Source organism: Orbicella franksi, chromosome 14, assembly GCF_964199315.1.
Source record: "Orbicella franksi chromosome 14, jaOrbFran1.1, whole genome shotgun sequence".
NCBI lineage: Eukaryota > Metazoa > Cnidaria > Anthozoa > Scleractinia > Merulinidae > Orbicella > Orbicella franksi.
In genome coordinates this window covers 4,421,498-4,448,310 of record NC_138158.1, presented here as the reverse complement: position 1 = coordinate 4,448,310, position 26,813 = coordinate 4,421,498, and the positions used below count along the sequence as shown (strand labels likewise).

The 26,813-nt window shown below is 38.3% G+C and overlaps 4 protein-coding genes and 1 pseudogene across 6 annotated transcripts; 3 read left to right on the top strand and 2 right to left on the bottom strand.

Annotated features, from left to right (window-relative positions):
* Positions 1 to 107: 107 nt before the first annotated feature.
* LOC145468828 (histone H2A pseudogene) lies at positions 108 to 709 on the top strand (annotated as a pseudogene).
* A 529-nt stretch (positions 710 to 1,238) lies between these two features.
* On the bottom strand, positions 1,239 to 2,002 carry LOC145468844 (histone H4). Its single transcript, XM_081452535.1, has one exon. The coding sequence runs from the start codon at positions 1,856 to 1,858 to the stop codon at positions 1,547 to 1,549; it is 312 nt and encodes a 103-aa protein (XP_081308661.1). The 5' UTR covers positions 1,859 to 2,002; the 3' UTR covers positions 1,239 to 1,546.
* A 349-nt stretch (positions 2,003 to 2,351) lies between these two features.
* LOC145467780 (histone H3) lies at positions 2,352 to 3,274 on the top strand. The gene has a single exon (XM_081451370.1). The coding sequence runs from the start codon at positions 2,375 to 2,377 to the stop codon at positions 2,783 to 2,785; it is 411 nt and encodes a 136-aa protein (XP_081307496.1). The 5' UTR covers positions 2,352 to 2,374; the 3' UTR covers positions 2,786 to 3,274.
* A 1,209-nt stretch (positions 3,275 to 4,483) lies between these two features.
* LOC145468785 (epidermal growth factor receptor substrate 15-like 1) lies at positions 4,484 to 22,691 on the bottom strand. 3 transcript variants are annotated; one of them, XM_081452481.1, is made up of 27 exons: positions 22,578 to 22,691; positions 21,922 to 21,966; positions 21,222 to 21,311; positions 20,831 to 20,878; positions 20,402 to 20,497; positions 19,704 to 19,799; positions 19,557 to 19,604; positions 17,958 to 18,059; positions 17,263 to 17,436; positions 16,442 to 16,541; positions 16,150 to 16,213; positions 15,413 to 15,590; positions 14,732 to 14,829; positions 14,123 to 14,195; positions 13,713 to 13,811; positions 13,449 to 13,511; positions 13,271 to 13,318; positions 12,762 to 12,839; positions 12,579 to 12,650; positions 12,134 to 12,328; positions 11,431 to 11,511; positions 10,993 to 11,044; positions 10,697 to 10,797; positions 9,921 to 10,008; positions 9,389 to 9,462; positions 8,510 to 8,657; positions 4,484 to 7,794 (listed from the first exon to the last, which is right to left on the bottom strand). In XM_081452481.1, the coding sequence occupies exons 1-27, from the start codon at positions 22,611 to 22,613 to the stop codon at positions 7,787 to 7,789; spliced, it is 2,355 nt and encodes a 784-aa protein (XP_081308607.1). In that variant the 5' UTR covers positions 22,614 to 22,691; the 3' UTR covers positions 4,484 to 7,786. The 3 variants fall into 3 exon arrangements, with proteins under 3 accessions (XP_081308607.1, XP_081308605.1, XP_081308604.1); XM_081452479.1 differs by lacking the exon at positions 4,484 to 7,794 and having other exon boundaries at positions 7,830 to 8,657; positions 9,945 to 10,008; XM_081452478.1 differs by lacking the exon at positions 4,484 to 7,794 and having other exon boundaries at positions 7,831 to 8,657.
* Positions 22,682 to 26,688, top strand: LOC145468848 (protein PET100 homolog, mitochondrial-like). Its single transcript, XM_081452540.1, has 4 exons — positions 22,682 to 22,751; positions 24,032 to 24,118; positions 24,910 to 24,942; positions 26,547 to 26,688. The coding sequence occupies exons 1-4, from the start codon at positions 22,719 to 22,721 to the stop codon at positions 26,637 to 26,639; spliced, it is 246 nt and encodes an 81-aa protein (XP_081308666.1). The 5' UTR covers positions 22,682 to 22,718; the 3' UTR covers positions 26,640 to 26,688.
* Positions 26,689 to 26,813: the final 125 nt, after the last annotated feature.

Sequence of the window (26,813 nt, the reverse complement as noted above, 5' to 3'; positions counted from 1 at the left end):
TGAAGTGTCATTAGACAACAAAGTTTTGATTGGTTCTTTTCGATCCTTCTTGCATAAGAAATAACCTATAAATTTTACAGTTTGCAAGATTTTTAGCTCACAGATCCACAATTTTCGTGCGTGAGGTTAAGTTCAACTGCAACAACTAAACATGTCTGGTCGCGGTAAAGGAAAGGCAAAGGGCACCAAGTCCAAGAGCCGCTCATCCCGAGCAGGGCTTCAGTTCCCAGTTGGTCGTATCCATCGTCTTCTCCGCAAAGGCAACTATGCTGAGCGTGTTGGCGCCGGTGCTCCAGTGTACTTGGCTGCCGTGCTCGAGTATTTGAGTGCCGAGATCCTGGAGTTGGCGGGCAACGCTGCTCGTGACAACAAGAAGACAAGAATCATCCCCCGTCACCTTCAGCTGGCTGTCCGTAATGACGAGGAGTTGAACAAACTGCTCGCCGGTGTCACCATCGCACAGGGAGGTGTTCTTCCCAACATCCAGGCTGTACTTCTGCCCAAGAAGACCGAGAAGAAAGCCAAAGCTTAAATAAGTTTTGACTCACAAACAAACGGCTCCTTAAGGAGCCACCAAATGTTAAAAAAGTCACGATCAACACAATGGTAGTTCAATGATATGCAACTGAAGCACAATTTAAACTCATAGATATTTTCTTTAATGCGGTACAAAGAACTTGAAAATGCGTCTCCCGTCATATTCAATAAAAAAACGTTGCATTTGAGGTCGGCTTTGAGTGACTCGTTGGTTTTCATACTCAATAATTATGGTGACATCTAAGTCACGAGTTCTAGATCGAAAAAATCATCGAATGCCTCCAAAGCGAAAAACAATCTCGCGCACGCTTGCATCTAGGCGCCTATATTTTTCCCGCAGTCAAGATTCGTGATTTTATATTCAATCCTCGAGTTAACATGAGCACAACAAATTCAAATGGAAATTCAGTTAGCATGCTAATCCAGTTGACGCAACTAGTACAACTGAGCGCACGGGTTCACTAATACCGAAAATAGGCGCCTAATTCAAAATTTCATCGTTTTCCAAAACTATATGTTGCGTGAAGATAAAAAGTGAGCGATCTTATAACGACTTTATAATCACTGTTTTGAATACTGATTGAAAGGAAGCCTTGACGTGCGCCGTATACAAACGGCATGAAAAGGACGCGTGGCTGTGAGTAGGTTTCTCTAAAAGACCTGAAAATTTGTTAAAATTTTCACGAAAACTGCATATAAACAGAAGCTTAGGAAACTTGAGTGGTGCTTTATAGTCCGACGGGGTTAACTTCTTTGTTGTTTGGTTTTATGCAGTTGAAATTACAAATGAATCAAATACGACTGAGGGCCAAATAATTCGATGAAAAATACCAGTTTATTCTTTGGAAATGGCGGTTGCACTAAGTTTGTTTGTAAATCACATATCAGATGTAAAGGGATACTCGAACGGCCAAATAATCTTAAGGAAAAACATTCTATTGGTCATGACTTTTGACAGATTTGGTGGCTCCTAAAGGAGCCGTTTGTTTGTGTTGGCAGACTGTGCAGTCTAACCGCCAAATCCGTACAGAGTACGGCCTTGTCGTTTCAGAGCGTACACCACATCCATGGCTGTCACAGTCTTTCTCTTGGCGTGCTCGGTGTATGTCACAGCATCGCGGATCACGTTCTCAAGGAAAACTTTGAGAACACCACGAGTCTCCTCGTAAATCAGGCCAGAGATTCGCTTGACACCGCCACGGCGAGCAAGACGACGGATGGCTGGCTTGGTGATACCTTGGATGTTGTCACGAAGGATCTTTCGGTGACGCTTGGCGCCTCCTTTTCCTAGACCTTTGCCTCCTTTACCGCGACCAGACATGTTGACTGCTACTCGTGTAACTGAATGAAGGACTTAACCGCCGTTTCTACTATTTATAGGCAGATGTATGACCTCTCAGGAAACATAGAAATATTTCCATTGGTTGAATAAGACAACAGAGACCACACTATGCATATTGCATTATTCTATTTACAGAAAACACGAGTTGAGAGCTAAATGAACGGTTTACGGCTTGCCTAGCTTAAGAAATATAGAAAAAACCAAAAATTGCTAATTTTTTTTTTTTTTGTAAAAAGAATTAAACATCACGAACTAGATGCTTGGGTAACTTTTGTCATAATTAAGTCATCTGCGAGTGTTATACTATAAACATGAAAACTTTATTCATCGGATCGAGCTGTGAATATAAATTTTGTATGATATATTTGTCAGCCAATAGAATCGCCCGCTTCTCCACCAATCAGCGTTAAGCCCGCCAATTGTATAAATCGTTTTACAAGCGTCGTACGCTTCAACGGAAAAAAAATCTTGTTCTATACATTCGTGAACTTCCAAATGGCTCGTACAAAACAAACCGCCCGTAAATCAACTGGTGGAAAAGCTCCACGAAAACAGCTCGCCACAAAGGCAGCTCGTAAGAGCGCTCCTGCCACCGGTGGAGTCAAGAAACCTCATCGTTACAGGCCTGGTACAGTCGCTCTTCGTGAGATCCGTCGTTACCAGAAATCCACCGAGCTGCTGATCCGCAAGCTGCCCTTCCAGCGTCTTGTGCGAGAAATCGCTCAGGATTTCAAGACCGATCTGCGTTTCCAGAGCTCCGCTGTCATGGCTCTTCAAGAAGCCAGCGAGGCTTACCTTGTTGGTCTATTTGAAGACACCAACTTGTGCGCCATACACGCCAAGCGCGTCACCATCATGCCCAAGGACATTCAGTTGGCCCGTCGAATCCGTGGAGAGCGAGCATAAAGTGAATTATATTCCTCAACAAACAAACGGCTCCTTTAGGAGCCACCAAATCAATAAAACCAATGACCAACATAAGTCGTAAATCTCACCTCATTCCATAGCGAAGAAAGGTCAAATCATCTAGCCACAGAAGTTTTAGATTTCAAATAACTCTTGAGTCTTAGTTTTCTTATTCGATACTTTTTTATTTTCCTTGATCTTACTCATTCGCTTCCCCGTTCTGTTAACCATTGAGCATGCGAAAAGCACTTGGGGTTATTATCGTCCTTTCAGTCTTTTTCCGAAAAAGACAAGTTTAGATCAGGCCGGTACGTTGATATTTCCTCCTGATCATCTGAATTTCTTTAAGTTACACAATGGTATGAGAAGAAAATCTTGAACTTTATCATCAGTTCTCAGTACGTTTTTGAATTTAAAGACTTGCTTCAGCTAAGGCTATAGCTGACGCATGAAACGTCATTTTTCAGTAAATTCATGGTGCCGTGTAATAGTATTGTAATTATCCGCCGACGCGGCTCGGCGTTTTCCTGAGGAGCAATTGAAACGTTTTCACATTCAAAAGAGGTAACCGCCCTCAAACTGGAGAAGCCGACAACAAAGGAACAGCCATAAAAAAAGTTCGCAAAGGAATCGAACTGTTTTAAGAAAAAAACTCCTCCTGTGTGGATTTCTCGGTAAAGCTTGAGACATCCTATCAAGCCAACACGCTAGGCTACGCTGTAAAAAACTATGGGCAAAAAAAAATCCGGGGAAAAGCCTGTGTGAAGTTGGCGGTGAGGAATGCGCAAATTAATTGCGCGCGGGAAGAAACTCTTTAGTTAATTAAGAAGAGAACAATAAGCTAAAGCCCCGCCAAAAGGATTGCCTTGTGAAAGAACTATATATTGTTGTGGGGCGTAAGGAAAAGCAAAGGAGAGTTGTTGTCCTGGGAAAAGTTTAGGGCGGTCATGAAAACTAAAATGATGAGTTCCGAAGGCGAGAAGCGAGGTAACTGTAGTAGTGTGCGTCAGTCTGGATTTTGGACACAAAAGGCTAGCTACCCATCGAAACGTTAACAAAGATAATTAATTGATAAAACTTTCATAGTAGTCTCAAGGGTAATCAGTATGTAATTTTCTTGTCACGAATGACGAGAATTGTGGAAGCGATCAACTGAGATATTTTTTCTGATTTACCTCCTACTTCTCGCAACTGGTGTTGAAAGAAGAGTATGATGATAAGTTAAGAGAATTCATTGAAGGGTGGTTTACTGGTTTACTTATTTCGATCAGATCGGCCGCCTTCATTTCTTCCGACTTTAGTCAATGAATAGGGTTGAATGTTATTCTAACGGACCAATAAAATTGTTTGTTGTTTTCGTAAACCAATCAGATTTCGTCTTGTTTTAGTCATGCAGCCAATGAAATCACTTCATTTATCGATACACATGACTTTTAAGCGTCTGTTTTACACCACAAACAAAACATTTTGATCAACCGTTTTGTGGTGTTGTGTTAGTTTTGCTGGAAAGATGGTCCATACTTTGCAGAAGGATAAAGAACAACAAAAAAATGTGATCACAGTCAACAGATTTACCAACGGAGGAACAAAGACGACCCTTTACAGACTTGACACAATGGCTCGCACTGAAATACGGCGATACCAGTTAGCAAATCAGGGAGAAAGCCAGAGTGTGAACAGGCCAGATGCCATTCAATTGGGAAGACGAATCCGCGGAGAGCGAGCGTAGAAGACTCGCACAGCACATGTTGAGGCCAAACGGACCAGGCATGAACCAGATATAAGATCAAACTTTGGAAATCAACCCCACATGTATTTCTTGACGAAATGATGGCCAAGTACGTATGGCGTTGGTAGCTTCGGCTAAGAATCGACGAACATTGAATTGCCAACTCGTTTTTATAGTTACTGTTTCACCCGGATTTTGAACAAAACAACTTAATGAAACTCTGAACACTTTTAAGTTACTTCCAGCAACATAGCAACGGACCGAGGGAAAAAAAGCAATACCTGCCTTGAAACAAAGAAGAAATGATAGAAAACACGTGTAACAAAATTTCTTCGCACCTTTCCTCGATCGGTTTGTGTTGTTTTTGTCATCTACTGCCTTCTGCGTTGAAATTAAATGTAAAACGTGAGAACAAGATACACTGACTTCACTTTACTATAATTTATTTCACATTTTAACGTCAAGATCGTTGCATTTATGGTGTTCAATGAAGTTTCTTAATATTAACAGGTTATACGTTTCTTTCATTGTAACGTTAAATGAAGTACTCTTGAGGTTAAATAGCCTTAGCTCCTGATCGGCCAGGCGAGCAATCCTACATTCATGCATTCGCCTGCACCCACTACCTTTACTTTACAAACAATTTTTTTATTTAAGTTATTTCATTACCTCGCTTGTTTAAAATTGAAAAAGTTCTAAACAAGACTAAGCGGTGAAACAATTTTCCTATTTATTTTTGAAGTCAAAAACATCAATTTAAAAAATATGATAATCGTGTGATAAACAAAGTATTTAGAGGTGGAGGTGACAGTGAAACTTTGTTACTAAGAAACGGCATTCAATTTAAAAGAAATTTTACAATAACACTGCAAAAGATAGTTAAAAGTGTAGAAGTTCAAAGATAGGTTACATAGCAAAACGGGGTTTGTACGGGTCCTGGAAAACCTGGAAAGTCCTGAAATTTCATTGTGGCATTCTCCAAGACTGGAAAATCCTAGAAAAAGGCTACTGGTCCTGGAAAGTTTTGGAAATCTGTTAAAGTCAAGTAACAATGTGAAATTTATGGCAGACAGTAAGGAGAATTAACATTGAGATCTTGGGAGTGAAATGTTTAATGTGAATTTTAGAGTCCTGGAAAAATCAATCTGTGCCCTGGAAAAGTCCCGGAAAGTTGTTCCTTAAAAAGGGTAGAAACCCTGTCACGTGACTCAGCATCGACACTGTTTCTTGGTCAGTAAGGTAGCTTTTCAACATTACACAGTCGTTTGCGAGGACCAAACTTACATTTATACAGTCTTTATTTTAACGCGGTCAAAACTTGCATCAATTAAGCTCCAAAAAAAATATAAAATTGCTGTAAACGGTTTTACATGGTTGCCTTTTTGAAATTCAACATATCAGAGATTTTGTTGATTATGTCTTTAAACTGTCTTGCAGAGCAACTATTTATCAATACCGGCAGACTCCGTTTATTACGTGTGTCCCTTAGATGTACGTATTAACAGAGTTACAATGTACCCGCTAAGTTGAGATCTTCCGTAATTTCAGGCGTTTGAAATCCTGGTTATCTCTGCAAATTGGCCGAGAACTACTTTAAGGACGGCAAACTTAAAAACAATTGACCAATGTTGTCAACTTTGTAGACCATCCTAGTTTATTTTCGCTTTAATTTTAGCACTTCTTTGGTGTTTTCAGTTTTCTACCTTAGAAAACAATTATTTTCAGGTTCCCTTCAAATTAAATGTTATTCTTGAACACGAGAAAAATTACTTAGATATTGTAACAATTCAATTTCAATTCAATTTAACAGTGATCGGCTCCAAGAGAGCATGAAGGGTGAGACAGTTAATTCCCCATATAGGCCTTATTCCCAAGGTCGTAATCCCTTTCAAGTTATTTTTAGACATGGTACCCAGTTCTTCCGCGGATAATGTAAACATGCGCGTTGCGTTAAGTATTTTTCTTGGAGCTTTAACATGAGCAAAATTTGCGTCACAGAAGATTTCCGAAGATTTCAGGAGATTTCCGAAGCTGACAGTGATGTAAAAATAACTTGACGGGGATTACCTTGGGAATGAGGTCTACATTCTTATTCTTCTCTCTTTCTCTTCATGCTCTCTTGCTCGCACTTACTTGTTAACCATTCCAAGCAGTACGTATAAATTTTAAGCAAGTCTGAAAACACAATATTGCTTTTGAAGAACGAACTACACTCTGTGCAGGAGTACACTGTTTCTTGGGTTAACTGAGAATGATGAAGAAAAAATAACGAAAAACAACAAAGTAAGGGGCACACCTCTATATATATGCACGGTAATTTCATAAAATTTCCATTGCATTTCGACGGGCAAAACTAGCTATTTTCCATCTCCTCCATACCTGAACGAGTCTAAGAAGCGGTTTTCTTATGATGGAACGCTTGGCTACACCTCAACAAAATTGTTAACTAATTATTTAGCCTGTGAGTAGTTCTTCGCGAAGAGCCTGCTCTAAGGCTACTGATCATTATTCTTCAGAACAGAAAGAGAAAGGAAGTCTAGCTAAATGTTCACTTTACAGACGTTTGATGTGGTTACTGCTAGCCTACTACAGCACTTTCTTTTCCGCAGAGATACCCTTGAATAAACGCTTACACATCAGTGCAAATAAATAACCTTCTAGGCTGACTAGCTTGACGGAAGCAACTTTGATTTCTAGATTGCGTTAAACTACATAGAAGAAAACGTGGCAGTAGTGCTTAAATGAATATTATTAATAAAAAGAATACATTTACGTATAATGCTCCATTAACCGTGTTAACTTTCAAAATTCCAGTATTTCACAAACCATGCGCGACCTAAACACTCTCTATTTCTTTTATAACAATACAAACACGCTTGCATTGTGCGGACGGAGAAATTAACCGACCATATTCGGTTAATCTTCGTCAAATTATCTGTAGCGTTTTCAAGTCTAATAAGCCAATCAGAAAGTTGCACGAATACTCGCGACCGCACCGACAGCTGCCACGACAGCCTGACGTCACAAGGACACGTCACGTAACTTAGCAACCTCTTAGGAAAATCGCGGGCTCAGAACAATTTCTTGAAAGGGATTTCGATCGGAAAAGCAATTTTACCATTAACTTTCTATATATATACTTGATATTTTATTTGTGGTACTCTGTGAAGCACGGGACTCGGTAAAAGCCATAATCTTCTTCAGACATTGCTTCTCTTCATATTTCGATTTTAAACATTTCGTCGTTTTTATCTTCAGTCGATCACGCTTCATCATGACCCTACAACAAATGGTAATAAAACGATTATAAATCTGAATAACCAACATCTATTTTCTCCTTTCAAAATCAACACGCTATCAAGAAGAAAGGTGACGAGAAAAACGAAAATCATCAACTAAGGGACACTGCCTTGATGCACCACAGCATTCTCAGCTCAGAGCTAACTAAATATGTAATAAGACATTTACCATTAAAAAGTTATATTCACTCCCTCCTTCTATACCCCCGTCTAAAAATTCAGTTTTTTCCAAAGCAGCCCCCTCACCCTTGTCGGTAACTCAATAGCAGGAAGGCTATTAGAATAACAATTTCAAATAACCCCCTCTCCCCACCCCGGGGAAGACTCCCATTTAAAAAGGACGGGGGTGCTCGTCGTGTCTTTCAGGGGTTCAAAGCACAGTTTTGGTGCCTCTTAGGGTGTTCAGCATCAAAAGTTCCACAGCGAGCGCTTTTGCGGCACCTTTCTACAGGTATAATGAGTTGTTTTAGAATTGGTACCTCTTAGGGGTGAAAAAAATTTCAAGCCACGCCCACAAAACAGGATCTTGGTACCTCTTAAGGTCTCTTTTCAAAATTTCCGACGAGCACGCTAGTCCATTTTGTATGAGAGTCCCCCGGGCTTCCCATTACCCCGAACCCTAAAACTAACCCCTCAAAGGTGTTGGGGTGCGGTGGGGTGCTTAAAATAGTTCTACGGTAAATAATGAAGACTTACCAAACGGATCAGAACCAAAGGGATTGCTGAAGGGATCTTTAACAGAACTCGAATCCTTTTCTTGTGAGTTATCAGTGTTTTTCTTGGAATCCGAACTACTTCCAGATGGTTTAAACGGATCTGAACTGAAAAAGCTATCTGTCGGACTCTGAAACAACAACAAAAAAGACAGGACATGATCAATTATAATGAAGCACACAAGAAACGATCCCAAGTTAACAACAAACGTAAAGTGAAACAGTCGCTTTTAAAGTGATACCAGCTTTCCCTCAATTAAACTGTGCTCGCAAATTTCTTGCATAATACTATGGTCTGAGAATCAAGAGTTATACCATTTTGACGGATAAAAGTGTTACTTGTGAATTTTAAAGAGAAGTTTTTCAAAATCTGCAATTTCACTACAATGATATGTTTTCTCAAAGTGAGTCGATAGCTCGCGATAAAATGTTCCTGGAGCAATGACCACTGTACATTGGAAGTGTACTTGGATGTTGTAAGGAAGAGAACATTGAACTGAACGTAAGTGTTAATTGCTTGTATTAATTTTGCGCGGGAACCAATTCATGTTCTACAGAGTGAGAGCGATCCTAGATAGCAGTAATTACGCAGGGATGATTCATTTCCACTTTATTCTTTCGATTTTCCATTTGTATCCAAGTTTTTGCTTAAAACACTAAGTTCAACGAAAGCAGTTGACAGACAACTAAAACAGTCTGTGAACGAGCTTGAAAGGGTATTGAAATAGAAAGTCGACTAACTTAATGATTTATTTTCAATTTGCACTGTTGCTCGTGATTATTTAAGAAAAACGTAAGTGTAACTTCGAGCCGCTGCGGGCAAGAAAACTTGCCTCAGTATGTACGACAAATATACACTTACTTTGCTACTAGGAAATGTACTTTGAAAAGGATCCATGGCGAAGGGATCTGATTTTGCTGGTGAAGACGATAAACCTGGATGACAAAAAGCAAAAAAAAAATGTCAAGCCAACTTTAAAATGCCCCGTTCACAAAATTATCATCAAAAATCAAGTTCTATTGATCTCTTTGCTTTCGCTAAGGCTAGGAGTTGTTTCTCTGTCACGCAACGCTAAAGAGAGAGGGCCTGAACGTAGCGTTGCGTGACACAGAAGTAGCCAGAACTGGAGGACTCTTTCCCCACAGTTCGTCAAGCAAAAAGAGAGAAATATATAAAATAGTAAGCCATGCGATACTCGCATTTAAAGAAATCGATTTTTGACAGGTTTCAGTTAGTATCTTCATTTGACAGCAGGTTTCATCGTGACTAGATTACAAATAGAATGTTTTCTTTTTAATTTTTTTCAACATGCTTCGAAAATTCCATACAAATTATTGTAATGGAAATAAAAATGATCAATAACATGTTAATAAATATTAAACTATTAAATCACCATTCGCTATTCCTGAACCAGTACCATTTGATTCTCCACTCGCTGGTAAATCACTCTTAAAAGGATCACTCTTGAAGAGATCATCACCCTGATAAACAGAACACAAAACTCAGTCAAGTTTGAAACTTTGCTCCACTTACCAAGAGGTCTTAGTCGTATTCTCGGTATTGGACTGAAACTAGCTTGCAATGAAGGCTTGTGCGGGGGACTATCATTAAAAAGAGATTAATGGCATTTGTAATTGAAAAAAAGCTGGCATTAGCCTCAGTTACAAGCTACGATCATGGACAAAAGTCTCGGAACAAATTTGCACTTTTGGCACTTTTGCACACGAGCCAGACGCGCATACGACTTCAACTGCCTAGCCTCTCTCCCCCCCCCCCCCCCCCCCCAGCCCACATACAATGTTGGAAACTAGTATTTACATTTTCTCCCGAGTTTCAATATTGTATTCGGTGGCGGGGGAGGGGGGGGGGGGGGGCAACAACAATGTGTTTTTAAAAGTGCTCTTTCTAGCCTGAAAACGCAGACGTATTTGCGCATGTCGTCTGCGATCGCAGGCTATGCTTTGTCGAACTTCAGTTGTGAAACACAGATAATTCGTTGCATTAACCTGTACATCAGTGTCCCAAGGACTTTTTTTCAAGATTCAACGTAGTTCCAGTCCAGCACCGAGGATACGAATATGGTCTATTGAAGAGTTTGACCGAAGAATCCCGAAATGAGGCAGTTAACCAAGAAAGCATTATCTTAACAACTCACTGGAGTCTTCTCACCTCAAATGGATCTCCTGGGAAAGGGTCTGCGAAGGATACACTTTTATAATGAAACGGATCTGTTTTAAAAGGGTCGTCTACATGGAAAGGGTCATTAGATTCTGAAAGAGAACACATGTCAAATGAGTTTCGACTTCAAATTAAAGTCAAACATATTATTATAAAAATAACAAGACCAAACTTTCCACAATTGTTCGTTATATAAAGGTGGCTCTGCTTCGGTTTTGTTATTTCATGCAGCACTTCAAAGTCGTACAAGAGAAAATAGGAATTAAAGGAAAGGAAAATAAGGTTACCTGTTTCTGAGGAACTAAATAAATTTTCTTTACTCTTGAAGGGATCTGTATCCTGAAAAAAAATTTTTAGAAGAATGAGGAGACGTGTAAACTCAAAGGAGTTCACTCACGGTATTTTCAGTTATTTTGGCCTGGTACAAAATTACCTTTAAATTGAAGGAAACCTGAAAATAATACTTAACTAAGATAGGGAAACAGCAAAGAGATAATAATAAGCCACGAAGGAACAAGCATGGTTGAGGATAGAGAAGATTAGCACGGATTACAAACGACGAACTTGAAAGATTTGTGCTTAACTTTTCAAGTTGAGCAAACCGTGAAGTATTTCCTTTAATTCTCCGAACTCTAGTTTTTTTTCCAAAATGACAAGTCTAATCAAACGGCTGTTAATAATTCCATTAGTAAAATTTGAGTGTAGAATTCCAATTTGAAACCTACCTTAAAATCATCTACAGCTTCGTCTACTCGACCAGATCCAACACTAAAACCGCTTATACTACTAACAGGGCTGCTTCCAGCCTAAAAGAAGTCAGGAAAAGAAAACAATGTGATGCTGAGTTTGAGATTGTCTGTGGTTTACAGCCTTTAGACAACAGTGGTGTTGTATTTAAGGAGGATGGTTCACAAAACTGGCGCCCTGTGCTCAGTCTAGCAAAGCAAAGATGGTGTCTTTTCGACTAATCAGGTTAAAAATTATCACGACATACGATAGTAAATCGAGCAATTTCAGTTTTAGTGGACAAAAACCTTGTACCACAATAGTTTTACGTATTTTACAGTCCTTTTTGCATTTTCTGAAAGTTTAAGACGTAAAAACTTGCCTGAAATAACACCAAAAACAATTTCCCATGGGAACTAAATTTCAAAGTTCAGAGAAACGATGTCAAAATCCCAGTACAAAGTTTTTGTCCACTTTTTACTCGAACTTCTGGTGGATTCTCTTTTAAAACACGTGATTTGGCTCACGTGATTTTCTGAGTGGCTGCCATTGGTTGCCAGATTAAACCTTGTGTTCTGATTGCTTTACTGTGCTTTTAGCCGACAAAGTGGCAACTTTGGGTTTAGTTTTACAACAGACATAAGAAGATAACAATTCGAGTAAGAAAGCTATGTGTTACGGTAAATTGTTTGTAGAACTCACCGTCGCTCTGACACTCATTGCATCCGCTTCTGAAGGAGTCGGTGTCATGTCGAACGCATCAGAGAGAGGACTAAAGTCAGGAATGGAGGCTGGACCACTGGATAAGCTGTTAGAGTTCATCAGCGAATTGTAATGAGCGATATTCGCGTTTAAACTACTGTTTGCTTCTTCCAAAGTGGACACCTTCGATCTAGCCTAAGAAAGACATTAAAAACAACCACATTTTCAACTGTACGTCTCGAGAGACTAAACAAAAGCATTTGGTTCATCTGAGGTTTGTGGCTTGAAAATATGCATTTGTTTTGACTGCAACAGCTTTGTCGATATTGATACGCGGAATGGGCCACGAACGAAATTTTTCGTACCCTTCTTTCTTCTTTTGCTTTCTTTTCTATACGGTCATAACTGAAAAGTTGGGGTTCTGTTTGCAATGTTAGTAACTTACCTGCGAAATTTCCGCTTGAACAGATTTAATTTGTTTTTGTACAGTCTCGAGATGCTCTTTGCTGGATTCGATCTATGAACAAAAAGCCCAAATGTTTCAAAGATCGTCAACAATTATTCTACGTGAAAGAAGCAGAAACAAGATTTTATTATTTCCTACTAAAGAGAAGCCAAGGAAACTTACTTCTCGTTCAAGCTTTGTTTCTTCTTCTCTAATCTTGTTCAACTCGTCCCTAGCTTGGCTAAGCTCTTCTTCTTGTTGCTTAAATATTTTTCAAAAAAAAAAATGTTAGTTTAGTTATACGAAAATTCACAGATTGAAGATCGCAAAATAAGACAAGGTTTATAGCTGCTGTTTCACACAATGCGACAAGACGTGTGTACAGTAATGTCGTAATGATAACATTGTCAGCCACACCTTTCTAAGTCAAGGGACATATAAACATCTTTCGTCGTTAAAAGCTGATGACAGAGATTTAGTAGCATTAGAAAAAGCCAACGCCTAAAATGCCAACCAACTCAGTGTCCCCTTGGAGTCTCTTACACCCAAGGTTTTGAGTTGAAGGGGTTGGGATGAAAATAACCCTACATGTAAGCCCCTTCTCTGTTAACTGGGTGTAGACAACTAATTTTGGAGTCCATGTATCAGTTTTGGTGAACTGAAGTTTGAAGAAGTCAGAGATTTCTACTCACCAGGGCAGATTTCCTTGAATTTGAGATTTGCACCTGTAAACTGTTTATCTGAAGAGAGAAGTATGAAAAAGAGTCAAGTATTCTACATATATACACTTCAACAGTTTTATCCTGCAGTTGTGATCATACTCTATCAAAAAACTAAACGCAGCTTAGTAGTTGTTTAATAAAATCTCACCGTTTTTGTTTCTTCATCGCATTTCTGCTTCATGTCCTTTAACATTTCTTCTAATTTGGCTTTCTGGTAAAGAAAGAAAGAAAACAAAGAGAAAATTGATTAATCTGCAAAACAGTGCGTGACTTTGGGGAATGTGTAGCTCCTTTGTAGCATCACATGGATTGTCACACAACGCTGCTCTCCACAAAGCAGCTGAGGGTCCTCAGAGTAACAAGGACAAAACAAACACAACAAAAACCGAACTTTATAATTGACTTATCTTACGTCTTTGTCTAAATCATCCAGTTTGCCTTGCGACTCTGCTTTTTGTTTTTCCAATTCCTGATATTTTAATTTGGTTTTCTCAAGCTCACTTTGTAGATTCTGCAAAGAAGAACATAAAAACATAAAAGAACATAAAATTCTCAATTTAGCCTCCCTCTCTTTCTACTCCTGTTTCAAATCCCTCTATTTTAACTGCCTCTTTTTAAGCCGCTCTCTTTAGAATCCCTATTTCAAGTCGCCCTATTGTATATCTAAGTCCCCTTTTTATTGCCTGCGTGTGAAAGACCCACTCTGCTCTTTTAGGTCCTGTAACCAGTAATAGGTAGAATTCATACAACACTGAAGAAGAAGGATGTGGTGATCTGATAAAATACATGTCAACAATTAACATGTAGACTATGACTACGTACTTGTATTTCTCCATTTCTCTGCCTGATTGTGTCTTCTTTTTCTTCAATTTCATGCTGTAGACTGGCTTTTTCCCTATCAAAACAGTCAACAGAAAGTATGAGATTGACAAGAACAAAATAATAAAATTAAAGGTGCTTGGACAAAAATGATTTCACCACATATTACTGCAGATTTTTATTGAATCTCCCTTAAAGATATTACACTGCACTGTGACAGGCAGTTTTCTCTGAATATGAATCAAGGTCAAGGTTAAGGGCAAGTTTGTGAACGATATGATGTTCATTGAGAAAAAATCTGACTCCTCAACGGAATTTAAACCCAATACCTCACAAATTTGACATCAAGCAGGAACTATGTCCATGTACTATGTTCACATATCGATGTGTGTCCTACATACTGCTAGGATCAGCAATATCGAGAGTGTACTGAATGGTGATAAATGAGGGAGTTTTTAGCTCAGTAGTAAAATGAAAAAGTTGTTTATATTCTTTTTTAGCATGGTAGGTAAAATATATTAACTTACATTGCAGATAAAATTTTATCAAGACTATAGGTACAAATATTATCCTACATATTATAAGCAGACCAAAATAACCAAGTACACTAACCTTCCTAGTTCCTCTATTTCTTTGGTTATTTTGTCAAGTTCTTTGATGGCAGAAAAATCACTTAGGGCTGAAATTGCTGTTCCGGCACCTGCACCTTCCTGTTCAACAAAAACCAAAACTTGCTACCATTTGATTTCTAAAAGTGATAAAGATCTGTTTTCGCCTTACAATATCAATACATTGTCACAGACTAGTCCCGAGAAAAAAAGAAGTGTCACCAAATTCACAGAGCCACCATCTTGAGAATCAGGTCTAGGAATTAGGGAGGTGAATTTACATGCAAGAGCCACTTACAGTTTTCAACAATTAAAAACAATAAATAAAATAATAAATAAATTACAATATTTAGAGAGGATCAGCCATAGCTGGTTTCCATGCAGGTCCTCTAACCTGGTCGAATTGACATTTGCAGATGTTGGCTTTTGTGAGGGAGGAAACCGGAGAACGCGGGAAAAAACCCTCACAGCAAGGCGAGAACCAACAACAAACTCAACCCACATATGGCTCCGGGCTGGAATCGAACCGGGGCCACATTGGTGAGAGGCAAGCGCTCTGACCACTGTGCCATCCCTGCTTCCTTGAAGAGGTAGCAGATTACTTGACTTGAGAAAAAAAATGGAAAAACAATAACTCAAAGTAAACTGCATTTAGGTTTCCCTCTTGAGAAAAAAAGAATCTTACCCTCTCCTCTCCTCCTGCAGGAGTAACAGCACCTCCACTCCTCATAGAAGGTGGCACCATCTCTGGGCTCAAGGTCTGAGGGGGATCAGCTCCCATGACCTTTTGATGAATAAGATACATAGCCAGGGCAAACTGCTCAGAATTCAAGCGACCTTGGTTTGTTATGTCACAGAGCCCCCTTAAAATTCAAACAAATAGCGCTGAGCGTTAGTCAAACTTTTTCAATACAGTGCAATATATCATGCCAATGGATCCAATAAACAGTACAGTCAATATGCCTTACAATACTGTCTGTCAGTACAGTATTGTGTAGTTCCAGAAAATATCCATACCTCCCCCACAGAAGGGACTTTAAAGTCCCCCAACCCCTCTAACAATTCCAATTAAGTCATACATTTGTTTAAATTTTTTGGTCTTAGAGAACATCCAATCCCTTCTCTGGGGGAAGCATGGATTTTTTTTGGAACTGCACATTACTCAAGAGATGCCACAAAAGAAAAAGTAACAGCACGGACAAGCAGACAAGTGTTTCTGCCCAAATCTGATAAACTTTAATTCAATTGCAAATAATAAACAAGGGAGTCTTGTATTAGTCTCTCTCTCTCTCTCTCTCTCTCTTGGCAAAGGCTTTTGTTGCATTTGCATACAAGAGCATGTGGGAAGACTTGGTAGAAGGAAATATAATGCGCCAGTCTCATCTTGGCCTCTGTGGAGGAGAAAAAAGAAGACTGGCTTACCAAATGTGAGCAAGAACTTGCTGTGGTAATCCAGAAGCCATGAAGATACTCTTTACTTCTTCTCCTACAAGACAGAAGACATCAGCATAAGTTTACATGCTAAACAGTTTTATCAGAGATTTTCAGCAATTTCTCCCTTTCGTCAGAAGGTGAACAAAACACAACTGCTCCCAGGGTATTCAGAGATCTCCTTGAAATCCCCAAATAAGATAGCACTTGAATCAGGGTCTCAATCTGCCTCTTCAAAACCACTGTAATAATCTTTCAAACTTATTAGAATAAATATCAATACCAGAAACAAGTCCATCAACATCCTTATCGGCTTGCTTGAACATGGCATCATATCTCAACTTGTCAGCACTAGTAACCACCCAAGTAGTTTCTTGTGGGGTCTGAAATTGAAATAATTATAATTACAATTATAACGATTAATATAGATATTATTTTAATTTTCACAGTAGACAGGTAAAGTCTGCATTCAAGACCAGAGGGCCATCAGGCCAGTGCTTATTTCCTCTCCAAGTTCAGATGCCATGCTTGCTCATTACAGAGTTACCGCCAGCATTAAATTTGCCAGACTGTTATATTTGTTTATTCACTGGGTGGAGAGAGGCACTGTGAGAATACACAGTCTTTCCAAAGAACACAACAGACTCATCAAGAGTCCAGGGCGCTAACTTAAATTTATGATTCTAAAGGTTACTGCATCTGCTACACAAGTTGTCTACACTAAATACATGATAATTGCAACTGTAAGCCTCTTGTGCAATGAAACAACTGCATTAAAAAAAGAAAAAAATAGAGACAATTTGAAAGCTACAACCATCATCTACACCTACAATGACCACTCTGTATTGTACAGATTCAACTCCATGCACCTGACCTGGAACTCCCACTGGGGAAAGACTAGAGACCTCATGCATCCCATGGCGGGATAATGAATGGCGATAACGTGCAGAGGTGGCCATTGGTGCATGGTTGGGATGAAGAACCCTGGCCATTGTAGAGAGGAGGTCTTAAGTAAAGATTCAACTGCGATTCAGTTAGCTTTCTCTTACACATTATACAAATGTGCTAATGAGATCATTTTTTTGCAAAAACTGTTCAACTCACAGTGACAGAGAGAACTGAACTGCTGACTGAGGGTGGAGTGAGTCCCTTAGGAGATGGCGATGAAGGCGCAGATGACGACACTTTTAACTTCCTTTTTGAAGGAGGAATGACTTTGCCGTGAAGTGAGAGAGGAACTGGATCTCCCTCCAGAGCACGGTACACCAGATGCATGGCCTACAATTTTACAGAAAGTTGATCAAAATCAACTAAATATTAATTTCTCACATACTTACAATTCAACTACGTAATAAGTCAAATTATTCTTGCAGTTTGATTGGTTCTTACTTATGATCTATTGGTGGACAGACACATAGATGATGCGATAAACATTCTGTTTGTTTCTTTATCATAATTATAAAACAAGTAGATTCCATGCTGCTGTACGTCTGTTCTTACCACATTTTGACGTCATCTGTGATCTATTACTAAACAAATGAACAGCAACAAGGAATCTATCTGTCAAAAATACAAATTATATAAAACACAGACAGATACAAGATGGTCCCAATTCTTGGAAACTGGGGGAACACAACACAGATGAGTGAGAGTGAAATATTTAATTAGCAAAAATGATAATTAAAGTTAATTTGAACTTTTAAAATGAATTGGATCTTAAGGTTAATTAATGGGCTACCTTAAAGTTACATTTTCTGGTCAGCAATTAATGAATTTATATTATATAATTTTGTTCTCACCACTGCAAATTCGTCACTGTCTAACATGCCGTCTTTGTCAATATCAGCAAGCTCCCAGACCCGACCAAGCACATCAATGGGAAGCTTAGAGTTCAATAGTACCTAAGATACAATCAAAATTACCATTATAATTACAGTTGAACCTCCCGTAAGGGCTTACTGGAGGTGGTCGCTTACGAGAGTCAAGACCATATTGGATCAAAATTTTGCCTCACCAGAATGTGGTACTGCAGAGACTTACCCCATGCGCCAATGCCAATGCAATGTTTCAGTTCATGTGAAAAGTCAATTTTGATAACAAAATCCGGCCCTTCCCATTGAGAAATTTCTGTCTCTTATACTACCCATGAATATCATAATGTCACAACATTGTATCATCCAATTTCTTCTCTATTATCTGTCAAGTGGTTGCTTACAGGAGGTTAAAAACAATGGAAAATTCCAAACTTTTAGCTCTAAAAGTGGTCGCGTTCGCTTATGAGAGGTGGTCGCTTACAAGAGGTTCTGAATATAGTGATTTGACTGGGAAACTTTTGGTATTTTGGAAAACTGGTCACTGAGGAGAGGTGGTTGCAACCAAAGGTTCAACTATAGTTTCATTTTTGCCTTAATATACAGCCAAAACTCTATTAAGCCACCACCTGTTAAGCAACCACTCACTGTTAAGTGGCCAGTTATCAAAGTCCCAAACTTGTTGTCAGTAAAGTACCATAAATAAAACCCTAGCCTATTAACTGGTCACCTCTATTAAGCGGCCGTGGCCACTTTTTATTCATCCCAATAAAGGCTTTTCACTGCAACAGGGCTTGATTTCCAGGAAATAACTTTGGGGCCAGCTCGCCTCCAAGTTTTCAGATTTAGTCGCGAGTACAAGTATTTCAGTCAAAAGCATGAAAAGTTAGCAGCCAGTGAAAAAAAATCGGTCACAACGTCGAGCTCTGCGCAACCACCCCAAAAGGATCACCCCAAAACTTTGGTTTTGTTTTGGAAAAGGGATGATAGATAAGAGTCTGAAATAGAAAGTGACCACTGATAAAATCATTCACACACACATTTATTATTGTCTTCACATGATTCTATATTGCCTTCAAGCGTGACTGTATGTAAATAAATTGACATTTCTACCAAACCTTGTGCAAATTCACGATGAACCCCTTTTAAGAGACCATCTATTATTTCCCCAAGGGTAGCCGCTTAATAGGGGGTTTGACGGTAATATTTTTTGTTATATAGCAAACTGTTCCATCTCAAAAAGGAGCCATGCGGTTTGTCCCCCAAGCAGCTGAATTTTGCAATACGGACTATCAAATTATCAGACTTTTGACTTGCTTTTCCAAAACATTGCACAGAAGAAAACAATTTTGAACAGATCGGTCTATATATTAGTTTTTATCACTAAAATCTTAAAAAATGTCATCACTGAACTATTGTAGTTTGTTTGGTCAGACTGTATTGAGGGATATTGGTCACATTCCTTTTTTACAAGCTAATGGTCTCTCCCATGGTCAGTTGGAAAAAAGGAGATTAAACTTGACCAGACCTCACAATAAGTCAGTTGAAAATTTATGTTAATAAAATTAATATATGAGGGAAACTTACAGGCTTCACTTTATCTCCAGGAAGCAGACCATTAACTGGCTTTAGCCCCTAAAATCACAGGACATATTATAAAGTTAATATATTTAACAAAATTATTTATAAAAGAATCAACAACCTAAATTAGACAACAAGGGAAAGTTAACCTACCTCAAAAATATTGTCGTACTTGGCTTTTTCTGCTGGCTTCACTGCCCATAGTGTGCTCTCTTGTGGGGGAGGTACAGCAGGGGGCATCATATCACCCTAGACAATTATAAATTAAAAAAAGAAACCTGTAAATGTTGTAACATTTACTGTAATAAGGATAAAGTAAAGGGATTTATACAGACATAATCCTTTAATTCCTGAGATTATAGTGATCAACAACTAATTTCTCCTTACATTACCAACACAGTATCAGCAGACAGGTGATGAGAATACAAAAAATTATCTGCGCCGTATTTTCTTCACATACACTTGAATGGAGGGATGTCAAGGATGAATTTGAGATTTGAGTACTGAAATTATTCAATTTAGTACCCGGGGTGCTAATTAGTAACCTTTTGGTAGTTTAAGGGAGGATAACGAACAGATTCTGCTGGTGCAACATTGAGGATGCCTAAGGCCTAAAGAAATAAGTCAGTCAGCTCAAGGGAGGACACTTATTGGAGAGAAGGCACATATTAGGTATGGGGTGCTTCCATAAGGTGCCAAAAGGGTCATCCAATAGGGGTGTGGTACAGTAAATTTATACTGACAGTAAATAAATTATATTCTGAAGTCAACACCAGCAGGAGAAGAAGACAAAATAATAAATTACAAAAATGATCCAAAAGACACACTCGAACAAAATAGCGTCCACTTACCACTTTGGGGGCTGGTACAAGCAACATAAGATTTGCTAGGGAAACATCTTTACCATTCTGTGCCAAGGCAATCAGTCTCAGAGCCAAGAAAAATCGCTGTCAGTTGAAAAGAGTTGAATGTTACATTTTACTTTGGAAGACTTCAATGTTGATACCATAAACACTGACTTCTTCACAGCTTTGTAATAAGACTGCATTGAATCATTGAACTATCAATATATTGGGATGCAGTAGCAGGCAAGCAATAGTAAAATCTACTGTCAAAAGTGATCAGAATACATTGGCCTGACTGCCCATAGTTTCAATAGTGATTGTTTATGGAAAGTTACTAAGCGAATTTGAAGTCTTTGAGCCTCCTTCTGACAAAGTGCAGTTTTTCCCCATACAAGCAACCTTAAAATTATGTTAGAAAATGTTTCTTGTAGTTACATGTTTGTCTAGAAATCCGGTCCCTTGTGGATCAGCCAGCTCCCATATCTGTTAAACGAGAACATAAAAACTGTTAGCTGGCAGGGGAAAGAAACTTTTATAATGCGTAATCGCCTGTAAGTGGAGGCAGTCTGGCTATGCTTCTAGGGGCCTTCATCTATCTTCTTCATGTCAAATGGCACATAAGGCCTCTGCAGTGAACAGCACTGAATTTGAAATCTGGACATCCCTAGTTCAAATCCTCTACCAAGCCACTTACTAGATTTGTAAACTCAGCTTTATTGAGTTCACCTCCTCGGCTATGTTATAAAATTGTCAATTGGTTAGTATATTGGCGAGCCCTACATTTTACTATTCTCCACCCCTAACTGTAGCAAACAGCTATGCTGACCTTATGAAGAATTCCTTCTTTTAAACCAGATTTCTTCAGGAAAGCCGCAGCATCAGACGCTCCTATTTGACCAGTATTTGACACATCTGCCTGTTGTCAAACAAGTTTATTTTCAAGAAACAAAAACATAAAAGCTTATGCTATTTATGTGTTTAGGGGAACATAGTTACATTGCTAATACTTTCCATCACAAATTCTAAGTAAATATAAGGAAATACAACTGTAACTAAATTTACAAGATGCTTACACTGAATTTCTAATCAAGGGATCTGCTTTGAAGTTGAAAAAATAAGCTTTCAAATTCTACCACACTTCCTTTTGTGTTTGCATCAGCCAATGTAGACCACATGCTACAATTTCTACTTCTTAACTATTAATTTTCGTTAATCTATTTAAGATTCATTACAAGTGTAACACAAGACATGACAACAACAGCCCTGCTTTCCTCAAATTGTTTCCAACTTTTGTCAAAAAAGAACATCAACATATATTTTGAATAAGTAAAATCTAATGTAACAAATCTGTCATATATTTTATATTAAGACTTTATTAGAGTATCAGCTCTTCTAGTATATTAAAACTGACAGGAGATCTACAAAAAGTGGAAGCGCTTAAAACTAAGAACTTTGTACACACAAGTTACGAGAAATAAAAACATAAGCAGCAGTCAGGCTGTTGATTCAGATCATAAATGACTTACCTGTCTAAAGAAATTCTCATAGACAGTTGCATGTCCCGCTGACAGCTACAAATAAAATAATTGCCACGGAAGGTAATTAAATAGAATGCACGTTTGTTCCTCAACTATAAAGATAACATCTAAGAAATTCTACCTATGTAAAGGGCACGATTTGAAGTCAACTGTCACGCGCAAGAACCTCGATGATTTGGAAGAAATCGAAATTTGCGCAGTGGCAAAGTCGTGTTTAATGAGCTGTGATTTACTCTCGAGGTCCGTTTTGTACATTTCATGAGAAATAGGCAATGAAAACAACTTTGCAGCTTGTACTCGATTAATATACCGAATGTTCGTTCATAAGCAAAACTGCAGCTTAGTTCACGATACTGAGCTGTATCAAAGCGTATTTTAAAGTCATAGCGAAAAGTCTCGCGGAATCCGATGTTTGATGAATGAACAAGGAACAACCTTGTCATGTGTCTTTTCAATTTTCACAAGTCGCCCATCAAATCAATTCAATCCACAAATAGTAGCAAAGCAAAGCTTGAAAATCGGGTGTAAAATTGCAGAAATCTTGTAAAACCAGAAACATATTATGAGAGGAAATATGGATGACTGACGCAAAATATTACAATCACGATATTCTTAGACAATACACGAGAAAAGACAACACAAACCTGTGAAAGGGATGGAATTCCGACTGGGACAGCCATGTTTATGTCCGGAGATACCACGGGCTCAAATTCATACCATTATTATCAGCGGATGACCCTTACTTGATTTATGCGTAAAACGATTCTCGCGCAGCCTTGTCCAAGATGGCGATCGGATCGAAGATAGAGTTAGGCCGGGTAATGTTTTTACAAATACTCCTTTCGTTTTGGTAGCTTTATGGATAATTTTAGCTACTAGTAGGTCAATCAACGTCCAAAATTGGTGTTGACAGGGAAAGTACAAGTTGATGCGTATGTTCTTTGAAGGAGTGGAGCTATATTTATTATTTCAGTCAATAGTTTGGTTAATATTTTCATTTTTGGCACAAAAAATTATTGAAATTTTAAATTTTGAAACTTTCTCCCCAACTGACTAATGTTTGTTAATAGGTCCTTTGCACAATCCGGTCACATGGTACGGAATTAATCTTGTTGGGATGCAAGTTACTCAGTGGGACTCTCAAAACAAAGGAACTCATACCAGTCCAACCCGACTTTCCTTTGTTTTGAAAGTCCCACCGTGTAACTTGCATCCCAGCATAATTAATTCCATACCATGTGACCGGATCCTGCAAAGGGCCTATTGTTTCCAACAGAGCTGGATAATATTCATGAAAAAATCATGATAAGGTCTATTATGACCAGTTACTGTTTGGGTAGCTAGATGTTTCGCACCCAAGTAAATATCTTAAATATCTTGAATCAATCTGTATCTTGATCAATATATGACAAAAGAATATCAAACTATCTGAATAATAAAAATTCAATGTCAATAAGTGACTCTGTTATCCAACTGTATCGAATCCCGTCCAAATAACAGTGTAAATATGCAGCGATATTGTACAGTTATTTGTACAGTAGAAAACCTGTTTGCTGCACAGGTCAGCGCGCGCACGCAACACTGTCACACTCTCCCTCTTTCATGGATAAATTTATCGTCTACAGCAGTTGGATAAATCTCTTATTAGATGTTTTGGTGTGTAGTATCACTTTATATTTTTACTCGGTGTTTGTATTTTGACTCGCCCTACAGGGTCGTCAAAATGTGGCACAATTCGTAAAAATATACAGCGATACTACGCACCAAAACATGTAATAAGATAAATATTATATATACTTTGTTAAAACAATGTGTGATTTTGTTTGGCTGTTATATATTTCTCAGACTTCATGGAAGTCAACTTGAAAAGATGGGGCAAACTTGAAAAAAGGTGGAGGCAAACTCAAATAGAAAGTTTATGATTAATTCAGGGGAGTGAACTTGGAGGGTGTGAACTTGATTGGGTGGGAAACAGGCAGCATTCGTTGTTTATATGATCTCTCAGATCATATTAAGTTATTTAGAATTAGTAAACAAATAAATTATTAGTAATAAATAGCTAAATAAATAACACTCTAACATTCATTTTATTTTCCAGATTGTTTTGTATGTGTTCTTTCCTGTGGCAGTATTCCTTTACTTTAATTTTCCTGGGTCATATGAAGAGTACATGACACAGAAAAAGGTTTGCATAGTTACTTATTATTTTGCCTTGCTTTCTTTGGTGAGGTAATCTATAGGTATAAGCATTCAAAAGTTCATTTTACCTGGGGTTCATAAGTGCTTAATAATTTACGTTTTGTGGACTAAAGTGACTAGGTATCCTTGAGAATATTTTTAAGTTTAAGCATACTTTAGTTCAAAATGTGTTCACTGATTCAAGCAAACCTTATTCCCTAAAGTAAAAGTTACCATGAAGAAATGTCAAAACATTGAATTAAGTTATACAGAAGTACTCTGCAAGCAGTCTCTCTTTTACTCAAAAATCCATGAGGGAAGAGCAGAGGCAAACAGCAAAGCCCATGCTTCTTGTGATTTGTGGCTTCGACGCGCAGCCGTTCTCATTTGTTCAGTGTTTTTCATTCTTCTCCGTGGATTTTCAAGCAATAGAGAGACTTCCTTGTGAGACTGCTTGCTTTTATACACCATATTCCAAAATGGCAGCCAGTTTATTATTCTTTTGTTTACATGGTAATCAGCCTTCTTTGCCTCGTCAACATGTACAAAATACAAAAGAATTTTGAAGTGAAAATGAGCCAAAGAGGACTGGCGTAGTCCTGTTGTCTCACTTTAACCATGCCATTTTTTGCCTTGCGTTGCCCTCGGTGACCTCTCAGCAGTTCTTTGAAATTGAAATGAGTTTGAACAGGCAAAATAAGGATACCAAAGTAAAATGACTCCCTTCTAACTACCCCTGAATCTCTAAGGATGGCTATGTTGAAGTCTTTACTCATTGATATCTGTTTTGTCTTACAGAAAGAGATTTACCCACCGGATGAAGAGTGCTATGTGAGACTTTTTTCAGATTTTATAAGGCTATTAGAAATGGAAGGAAAGTGAAACTGAGATTTAAAAATTATTTTAGTTATATTCTCCTTTCATTCCTAATAGTGCTGATCAGCCTTTAGCTTCTACTCATAAGCATTTTTAGCCTGGAGTGCATGCCTGTGTTAGGGTCGCCGATTGAGCACAGTGTCATGTTATGTTTGTGACACTTACTGTTTGTGTCACTTTAATTTTGCAATTATTTTTTAACTCATGAAACTCGTGAAATTAATGTGTTGCAAAAATTTCATGTAATAAGGTAGCTGTGTGGTTATCATTGGCAAGCAGATTGATAGAATTATCCACTGCTTTCCCAACAACTGTACCTGCACCATAGGCTAGTGAATTTTAAGACCAGATCACTTTAAGAGTTTAAAATTGCCATAGAAAGGACAGGTAAACAGTACTCGTGTGCTGATGTTTGGGTTCAAATGTTTTCAAGTTTAATATGCAAGTCAAGTTAGCTGCTATGTTAAGATCATTTCTAGTGCTGTATCTGTCAGCATGCACGTGTGGTAAGCTCTATTATCCCTGGGGGTACACTGTAAATCATTGGGTAGGGGTGTGCTGATGGAACACTGAAACCGTTACCCTATACTATACTTTGATCAGCTTGATTTTGCAACACTCTTCTTGACTAGACACCAAAAACCCCTACCCTATCCCAGACTAGCTATTTTTCATGCAGGAACTTTATAACTATCACAGTCCAACATACGCTAACTAAACCAATACTAGTACTTTACAACATCACTTCTGAGTTCCAGTTTCTGTTATAGAACCCCTGGTAAAGAACCCAAACATTGGCCACTCTACTGGCAAATAATACCCTATTTTATTATATGGAGAAGAGTGTTTTACTGGGAACTAAACCACTCGTAGATTCCATACGCCACTTCATGCGGGACCTGAGTGGCGTATTTTCCCTATGTCACCTTTGTGAGTGTCGTATCATTCAATGACGGCACGATTCCGCCTTTTGCTTTTGTTGAATTGGTTTCTCCATATAATAAAAAGAACATTACACGTTGGCTCAAAGATATGAATTTTATGTTCTCGTGGCAAGAACAATATATATATTGTTCTTGCCACGAGAACATAAAATTCATATCTTCTCGCCACCGTGTAATATCCTCTATATATGGACCAAAACTGTCTGGTTTCTATACCCTATCCCAGACTAAACTGCCTAAAAACCATACCCTTCACAGCAGCACATACCCATGTAGCTTATATGTGGGAGTACCCCCCCCCCCCACCCAAGACTATTATTAATTCATCGTGGATTTATTCCTTTGTTCAGTCAATCCCCATCAGTGAGAAGCCAATAGTGAAATCAATATGCAATCAATGCCTAATTCCTGCAATAATAATAATAGATGATGATAAAAAAAACTGTTGTATACCATTAATAACTTCTTATTAGTTCTTGAAACTCACTGGGAGTTGTTGCTAATTGATTATTAGTGGTAACTTAGAAATACTCACTAGTTCCATCCCAATCCATAGTGGGAAAAAACTCACAACTATTATTTTCATAACAGCAAGCTTCCTATTTCATTGCACAGAAACCACCAACGTCAGTTGAGGGTTTACTTAAAGCCAGGGAAAAAATATTAGAAGAAAGAAGAAAAGAAAGGGCTCAAAACAAGACAGAGTAATAACAATGTAATGATTTTACTATAAAATGTACAAAACAAGCAAGGAAAAAAATCTTTCAATTCTGAAACAAATGTTTCATCTTTACTTGATAGGACATTTATCTTGTCACATGACAGATTTAATGTGCTATAAATAAGAGTGGAATGTACAAAATGCATGTTTTCTAGCTTACT

Excerpts from the sequence above, each read along its gene's own strand:
- LOC145468844 (XM_081452535.1), bottom strand. The coding sequence starts at position 1,858 with ATGTCTGGTCGCGGTAAAGGAGGCAAAGGTCTAGGAAAAGGAGGCGCC.
- LOC145467780 (XM_081451370.1), top strand. The coding sequence starts at position 2,375 with ATGGCTCGTACAAAACAAACCGCCCGTAAATCAACTGGTGGAAAAGCT.
- LOC145468785 (XM_081452478.1), bottom strand. The coding sequence starts at position 22,613 with ATGGCTGTCCCAGTCGGAATTCCATCCCTTTCACAG. Across the intron at positions 16,542-17,262 it reads GTTCAGTTCTCTCTGTCACT|ACCCCACAAGAAACTACTTG; the intron begins GTGAGTTGAACA and ends TTTCAATTTCAG. Across the intron at positions 12,329-12,578 it reads TTCAAGCGGAAATTTCGCAG|GCTAGATCGAAGGTGTCCAC; the intron begins GTAAGTTACTAA and ends TGTCTTTCTTAG.
- LOC145468848 (XM_081452540.1), top strand. The coding sequence starts at position 22,719 with ATGGCGATCGGATCGAAGATAGAGTTAGGCCGG. Across the intron at positions 24,119-24,909 it reads AGTACATGACACAGAAAAAG|AAAGAGATTTACCCACCGGA; the intron begins GTTTGCATAGTT and ends TTTGTCTTACAG. Across the intron at positions 24,943-26,546 it reads CACCGGATGAAGAGTGCTAT|AAACCACCAACGTCAGTTGA; the intron begins GTGAGACTTTTT and ends TTCATTGCACAG.